This window comes from Lolium rigidum, chromosome 6 (assembly GCF_022539505.1).
Source record: "Lolium rigidum isolate FL_2022 chromosome 6, APGP_CSIRO_Lrig_0.1, whole genome shotgun sequence".
Lineage (NCBI taxonomy): Eukaryota > Viridiplantae > Streptophyta > Magnoliopsida > Poales > Poaceae > Lolium > Lolium rigidum.
This window is the reverse complement of record NC_061513.1, coordinates 125,640,639-125,649,016: the sequence shown is the minus strand read 5'-3', so window position 1 is coordinate 125,649,016 and position 8,378 is coordinate 125,640,639. Positions and strand designations below refer to the sequence as shown.

General features: G+C 46.8%; 1 protein-coding gene across 1 annotated transcript; it reads right to left on the bottom strand.

The window, feature by feature from the left end:
* Positions 1-3,403: 3,403 nt before the first annotated feature.
* LOC124660758 (uroporphyrinogen decarboxylase 1, chloroplastic-like) lies at positions 3,404-7,350 on the bottom strand. The gene is made up of 5 exons (XM_047198574.1): positions 7,194-7,350; positions 6,725-7,113; positions 5,389-5,673; positions 4,548-4,783; positions 3,404-3,980 (listed from the first exon to the last, which is right to left on the bottom strand). The coding sequence occupies exons 1-5, from the start codon at positions 7,333-7,335 to the stop codon at positions 3,812-3,814; spliced, it is 1,221 nt and encodes a 406-aa protein (XP_047054530.1). The 5' UTR covers positions 7,336-7,350; the 3' UTR covers positions 3,404-3,811.
* Positions 7,351-8,378: the final 1,028 nt, after the last annotated feature.

The window sequence follows — 8,378 nt, the reverse complement described above, 5'->3', positions numbered from 1 at the left end:
CGAAAACAAGGAACAAATTAAAACCAAAAAAATCGCGAGAAAACGCCAACGGAGCTAGCCCCCAATCACCACGCCACCCATGAGCTCAACAGCAACTCACCAACGCGAGGCGCGGCTTGCGGGCCCCGGCCCTCTTCACGGCCCTACCGAGGTCCGCCAGGCTCTCGGCCTCCTCCCTCCGCTCCCTCGCCCACCTCTCCCGCAGCCTGGTCGGCTCGAACGCGAGGCCCTCGCCGTTGTCCAGCCCGGGCGCGCGAGGCAGCAAGGGGTGGGTCCTGCCCGCGCCAGCGCTGGCGCGCCTGGAGGGGAGCGTGATGGCGGGGGTGTCGAGGACGAGCGATCCGGGGAGGAAGGCGACGACGAGGATGGTGACGAAGAAGAAGGCCGCGGCGGTGCCGATCCACTGGAGGTAGTCCACCTTGTCGACGAGCAGGACGCGCGCGAGCCTGGATCTCAGGCCCGGCCTCCGCGCCGCGGCCGAGGCGCGCGGCAGCGGCAGGGGCGCGGGCGCGGGAGCCGGCGCCGCCGCCATCGCGCGCTTGTAGCTCCCCGGCCCGGCGGCGCCGTCGAGGGAGCCCATGGCCGCTCCGCCTAGGGTTTCGGGCCGGCGCCGAGCATGGCTGGCGAGCGGGCGAGCGATTGGGAGCGGAGCAGTTGAGGAGGGAGAGCTGAGGAAGTGTTGCGGACTGTGGAAGACTCGTGAGTCCTATTTAGCGAAGTAGGCGTTTGTTTTCCCTGGGAGAGATGGGGGAAGGAGGAGAGGGACGAATGGGGATGCTGTGGTTTAAGACGGAAGCCTGCGTGGAGGGCGGAGGCGCACCGTCGGATGCCCATCGGACGGCTCGGGTGTGGGGTTTAGCCGCGCGGAGCATGGGGCCGCGTGTTTCGGGAACCGGGAGCCCGGATGGAGTGACCACGCCTCGGTCTGCGCCCTGTCGTGCTGTTGCCACGCCGACAAGTCGATTACAGGTGGGTCACGTTTTTCTGGGCCCGTGTGTCAGTGTGGCGGGTTTGACATGCAGGCGGTGAGCATCTGTTTTGCTGTTTGTAGCGACATGTTTTTCCTCGTGTGCTGTTGCCTGGGACCGAGAAAATTATAATCAGGAAAATTAGGTGGCTAATGAGGAGCCGAGAGATGGCTTAACGCCGTCAATGCTACTACTGTATGAGAGAGAGCGGGCAGGGAAAAAGTGGCAGGGACTCGTCAGCGAAAAGGAAGAGCGTTGATTCGTTCGCCCGTAAAGTCTCGGCACGGTGGGGTACGTTACCCGGGTCGGGGAGAACCGTGCGGCTCTGTGGCGGAAAGATCCGGCCGTGGCGGCGGCACAAGGAGAAGATATTCGTATGCCGCTATGCAACAACACAGCGCGTGTAGGCGGCTGGGGAATGTCAAATGGGTTCTGTAACTGTGAGATGTACCTAGGGGGTGGGCATAAAAATCGTAAACCAAAAAACAAACCGAACCCGAAACCAAACTAACCGAATCTCGGTTTACTCAATTAACCACTATTAAATTTGGTAGAATCCAGTTTTTTTAGAACCCGAAACCAAACAACCGAACAAGACTGAACAAACCGAACTGAGCAACCCACCATCAATTTCGGCACAAAGCCCATCCTTTCACAGAGGACCAGTTGTGTTGGATGTTTCACAAATTGTCCGTTGTATGACTTTGGTTGCTGATTTTTCTCAACATAGCGTGAAGCCTGCACAATAGAACACGTTGCTCGCAATATTAGCTACCCCCATGTAAAGAAATAATAAACCTCGCAAAAACATGGGCTCCCGACTGCGCAAATTAGCTAAAATTGCAGCTCAACATAAAGTGCAAAGGATTGGAGATTACTTTCTTACAAAAAAAAATATCATTTCACGTTTACCAAATTGACCAATGTGCTTGCTCAACAAAAAATATGCGAGATAGATTGAGGAGTCGTTAAACTGAGCGCAATTACGAACCATTAGGAAACCATGCACGTAAATTTAGCTAAATTGTCTTAACAGGAAAAAAAACACCTGATACCAGAAGAACTCTTCACCTTCATATCCAAAAGCGTGCCAATATATATAGAGCTCCGTGGATATTCGATACTGATAAATATCCCATATAAAAAAGGTCTATTCACTATTCGGATGCACAAGTGGCGGCTTTGCCCATAGCATGTTCAGGTGTTTGTGCATGTGTTCTGTTGAAAAGAAACACCTCACGGTAGCGTTTGTTATCGGGAATGTTGAAAGGATTTGTAGAGATTGGTCATTGACCTATCAGATCTGCTGATGCACTAAATCCTCGGATCACATGCCGAGAGTTCAGTCAGCTCGCTTGGCAATCAAGCAAACAAACAATTTAATCATTGCACTCGAGAAATAATAATAAATCATGCGAGATGTCTGCATCATGTAGCGTAAAACAAATCAAATCGGTCAGATGTTATCACTAAACAGTTGAAACTAGTTCGCAACAACACAAGTGCACGACGCACCATCCATCATTGGACCGACGCCATTTTTTTTTGTACTGTAATGCAAGGTTGGAAAGCTTCTATAGTGCATGGATATATTGGAGCAGGCCAATACCCCACTCGGACCAACATCATATGGTCCGTTGTGCTGTGTCAGAAAAGACACTGATGTCTGAGTAAACAAGACATCACAAAGTTACCGACATTTCAAGCTCCAATGTTTAGACTGCGCATAAATCCGATCCAGGTAAGCAGATCCAGTCATAGAAGCCGCGCTGGCAAATTCCGGACAACATACAACATGTCTTGCAATGAGCCATAATAGTATAATACTAACTTAGAACTACCGTCTCTTGCAAGTTGCAATGAGTCACAAATGGAAGCCTCAGCACCATCATCAGAAGTTGAGTTCAGTAACATCATAAATAAAAAACATTGTCACACGTACCAACAAAAGGAACCAGTCTTTATAGTGAGAAGGATACATATAAACCATGTATAGGGAACAAAATGCTCTTCAAATAAAAAGAGAGTAGCTTTGCAAAAGAAAAGGCAAAGGACCTCAATTCCATGCTGCGTGTTTTATTAATGCAAGTGTTGTAGTACTCCCTCCGATCCAAATTATTTGATTCCACTTTGTCTAGATACACATGCAAAATTATTTGATTCCACTTTGTCTAGATACACATGCATGTAGTCCAGAAACTTAACTAGATACATACGAATCTAGACAAGGTGGAGTCAATTAATATGAATCGAAGGGAATAGCTTTTTTGGAAGGGTGGTAAACATTTGTATATGCACCATCCTGTTCCGCCCAGACAGATGGCCACAAAGAGAAGTACTATGTGATATGTCAAAACTCAAAACCTGACAACAACATGTCAGCACATGTGCTAACTGACACTGCAACAAATAAATTCCAATATGGGTCTGGGCACTGATTCAATTTAAAGCATTGTAGCCTGGTAGGTTGAAATATTGGTACCAGTCCAGATCATGGCACCTACAATATGATGTTCCGCTCATTAACATATGCAAAAGAAATTACGTATACAACTGTAATACCTGCAACGTTTTCATTCTAACTGGAATGATAGCCAATAAATGAGCTATAAAGAAAGGCTTGATCAACTCCAGCTTCCTACTAAAAGCAGGTGATATGCTTTTTCTTTACTGAGTAGATGAATGAATGAAATAGGCAGATACATAATGAACAAAATTGAATAGATCTGGCCACGGTATCTCTACAAGGAACAACTCCAACAAAAGAGAGTGGCTCTGAAGATGTAGAAGGTGCTGAGCTGAGGACAGTAAGACTAAAAATATGGCAATGCTATTAGCCATCATCAAGCAACAGGTTGCAATTCCTCGGTAACATGACCCTGGAAAAGGGCGTCATATCTCAAGCTCCTTGTGACATCAAAGAAGTGCGCTACAGCTTCTTCTGGTGTTTTTTGAAGAACCCCATGGCCCAAGTTAAGTATATGACCTTTCGGACCAGCTGATTTCACAACCCTACAGAATATAAAATGAGGGGAAACAATCATTAGCAGTACCAACAAATTGTAATTTTAGATATTGAGTGGATGGTGCAGCCCAGTTAGATGATTGCGCATCAACTGATACAAAGTCCTATAACATACAAACCGTAAGGATCTAAAATTGCATACTTATAACTAGTGTAATCCTGCCAAAAGAAAATGCAACACCCTAAGATTTCAGTTATACTGTCCTCGATATGATGGGATCACCTATTTATTGTTTTACAGCTAAAAAATTGGAAGATATTTTAATAGATGAACAATGCAGAATGCAGAAAATTTATTTGGTTGCAAGTGAACCAATGCTCCAGAAATGAAATCAGTGCATACTTGCATAAGCTGCACAGTTGAACTGACCAATGGATTTCAGTTATATATAGGAAAGAAGCCTTAATAAGAAAGAAGGGCATTGTCTCGATGATGGGAAGACGACATAAATAAAAAGATAAAGAAGTTGGGAGCCTCACTGACAATTTGTTCAAGTGTATCTATAAAAATAATGAAGAACATAAAATAAGTGCATGATGAAGTTTCGACTAACCTATGGATCTCATCAGTCAATACTGGTAATGGGGAAAACAGATATGCTGGGTCCACATTCCCTTGTACACTGAGTCCATCACCAACACGCCTCCTTCCATCTGCCATATCCACTGTCCAGTCAAGCCCAATAACATCAACTCCTATGTCCTTCATGCGCTCGAGTAAGCCCCCATTTCCATTTATATACAACACAAGTGGTACATGAGGGCATTCTTTCTTAATCTTGGCCACAATCTGCCATTGAAATAGTTTCATAAGATCTAAAGAGCATAATCAACATAATTCTTATCTCTTGCTAACTTTACAAGCTATGAACTCAAAAGTTGAAGTTAAACTTCTTAAGTTGCATTAGATATTAATTTTGAAGTGACAGGGTTCAAAAGACATCACCATTTATGAACAAAGTAAGTCAACAGTCACCAACTGTGGTCAGCGCCTTGAAGATATGTAAAGTCAAGTATAGCACAATAAAGCATCCAAATATTCAGGTTGCTGACATAAATATAGTTTCTGAATGTTTGTATTGATTCTTGCTATGCTTGTTACTTTGTTTTGTGTTCCTTCTCGGATTATAGAAGAACTCGTAATCATAACCATACAGTTTCTTAAAGTGTGTACAGCATAGCAGCAGTTACAAAGAAATAAAAGTGTCATATCAGAAGTATTTGAGTATAAACATAACAAATGGTATTTACAATACATGATGAACTTGGGAAAATAGCACCTAAAATCATTACTGCTCTATTACACGGTGCAACTCCAACCTAGTGGACACTAGAGACACCAGTCACCATGTCATAAGGAAATAGATAAGAACAAGAAAAATAAGGAAAAACTACCTGTTTGATGTATGGTTTTGACCATTGCTCCCACACATGAGGCGGAAGTTGCCCACCCCATGAATCAAAAATCTGTATACATTGAGCACCAGAGTTTACTTGGTAAATGATATAGTCAGATATTGCTTCTGCAAGGTGAGAGAGAAGGCCCCTCAAGACATTTGGCGCTGTGTGGCACATGCGCTTTATATTTGTGTAAGTGTTGGTCATGCCCCCTTCAACAACATAAGTTGCAATGGTCCACGGGGCCCCCACGAATCCTAGCAAAGCAGCTTTTCCATCAATCTAGAGGGTAGAAGAGGAAACAGAGGTGCATTAGCATCAGAAGAAAACCCAGTGCAAATACATAGATAAAGCAGATTCGGTCCAATTATTTTCACAGGGGGCTACTTATACACAGCTTATTGATGCTTATGAGAATGTTATGTGATGAGTATATAACATTCAATAAGAACACTGAACACAAAAATCAAGACTATAAGTTGTAATATACCAATATCGCCATACTGATGTTTGACTAAAGGTTGCTGGAAGGTTTAAATTTTGAATTGAACCAGATATTTGAAACCAACATTGGCATCACCATCTATTTCAAAGCATGTAAAAAAGGATAGTGTATTGTGGTAGCTAAGCTACACATAATGATGTTTAGAATGCGCAACTGCACAGCCTGCGAACTAACATCCAAAAAATGCTGGAAAACTCAACAAGTTCCATAGTCTCCTTTCTTTTGCAGCCTGTACTTTACATTCCCAACAGTGTGGATTGTGGAGTATACAAGGTTTGGCTACCCAAAATGTATCAGGCTTTTATCATCAGCACATTACACATCACTATTTCTTCCTGAGATTTATATCGGCTAGCAGTAAGGCATAGCAGCAGAGATAGTTCTGAAGCTACCTAATTATACTATCAGTTTTGGTTTTACTGACTATATACTATGAGCATGATGTCAACCATGCTCCATGCAGCTGTGCTGTTCCAAATCGTTTAGTCTATGACAAAAACAAGCTGCAAGTGTACTATTTCATCAGCGATTGGACCTACCGAATCAAGACAGGTGTGTGAGCTCAGCTCACTGACAAAAGGCAATTCTCTTATGACTGATGAGACCCTCTTCTATGAGTCATGATAAAAGCTCTAGTAACCAACAATTTCATCCCACAGTGGCATTTTCATAGCTCAAAACCAGACCACTAGTTGAATCCTTCACAATGCTTGATAAACCTATCTAGTTAGAACAATTCACCGCAAACCGCGAATTTCGTCTATTGCAACAAAAATTAACGTCACTTTTAACTTTTCATAGCTAAGCATACAGATCTAGCGGCATTACCTCGTTGCGCAGAATCTTGAGCGACTCCCCGACGAAGTGGAGCTTATCGAGATCCAAGGGAACGAGCTCCCTGACCTGCTCCTCGGTTCGCACGGGCGACTGGATCACCGGCCCCTTTGATTCCGAGATATCGAACGGCACCCCAATGGCCGGCAGCGGCGTCAGTATGTCCGAGAAGAGGATGACGCCGTCGGGTGCGAATGCGTGCCACGGCTGCAGCGTGATTTCGACGATGAGGTCGGTGGTCTCGGACCGCTCCCGGAACGAGGGGTGGCGCTTGGACAGCGCCTGGTACGACGCCATGTACCGCCCCGCCTGCCGCATCATCCACGCCGGCGGCCGCGGCAGCCCGTCCTCGCCCCTCGCCGCGCGTATGAGCAGCGGCTCTTCTGGAGATGCGATGCGTGCTGGTCAGATAAGGGCGGAAATGGTGGGGAGGGAGAGTAGGTGCTAGAGCAGTTGGTTTTACCCGGCGAGGAGGACGAGAGGGAGGCGGAGATGGCTGGGAGACGGCTACGCCGGCGTTGGGTGGAAGATGAGGAGGCGGGCGCCGCGGAGAGGAAGGCGGCGGCCGTGGCCGTAGCCGCTGCGGTGGTCGTCGGGGACACCATGGTGATGGCGAGGTCGCACTGCTTTGGTTATCTGATCTGTTTGGGGGTGGGATTTGGGTTTGGGTGGCGATGGAGGGCAGAACGGGGGCCCAGCCCAACGGCCGATCTGGATCCCGCAGACTCGCGTCCTCGTGTAGTCGTGTGCAGGTAAGCCAGTTATTCTATACCTAATAATAAAGAAAATAAGGTTTCTTGTTGGTCCGTTTTTTATTGCCCCTGATCTTGGTCTAAATTACATTGCCTGCCACCGCCAAGTAGAATAACGATTCGTTTTGTTCTGTCCGTTGAACGATCCTATGGTCGCAGCCTCGCACTAAACGCGCTCATCATATTCACCCGTGGCCTAGCACTCATTGGCCCGGCCCAGTTAACAGATCGCTGAAGGAAAAAAAATATGAAGAGAAGAGGCCACGCCTCCGAGGAGTGCGACGCGAACACCATGGTGGAGACTTCCTTCGATTGTACGACTTCCTTTGTCCACACACCAACGCCGCAAAACCGTGTGAGAAAAGGCTTTCTGGGTAGTACTGAATTTGGGAGATCATGACTGTGGCGGAAAAGAGATCGATCGAAACTCGAGAATCCACACCAGCCCGACTCAGCCTCTTCTTGCCTGATCTGATTCTTCAAATACTGGGGAGATCGATCCAAGTATAGGAACGAAATTTGAGGTTGCGAGTTTTTAGACAAGCTAGCGATTCAATTCGACGGGACACCATGGTGGACGGAAGCAATGCCGACATGGTTGGAGATGCCCGCCGGGCCACGGCCGCGCAGCCCGAATAGGGTTCTTGGATATGAACGCCACCGTTCTTCCGTGCGCCAGACAATCACCTTCCACTCTGCTCGTTACACCAATGCGGCCGATGCCGCGTAGGCGGCGACCAGCTGATGAGAATCGCGGTGGCCACGTAGTGCATGAGAACGCCGATGAAAACATCCTCGGGTGTTACCTCTCCGGTACTCTGGCTACATAGAATAACATCAAGCTCGCGGTCCGTGCTGGTGCTGGGTGCCAGCAGGCAACAAGGCCACTGCCCAGA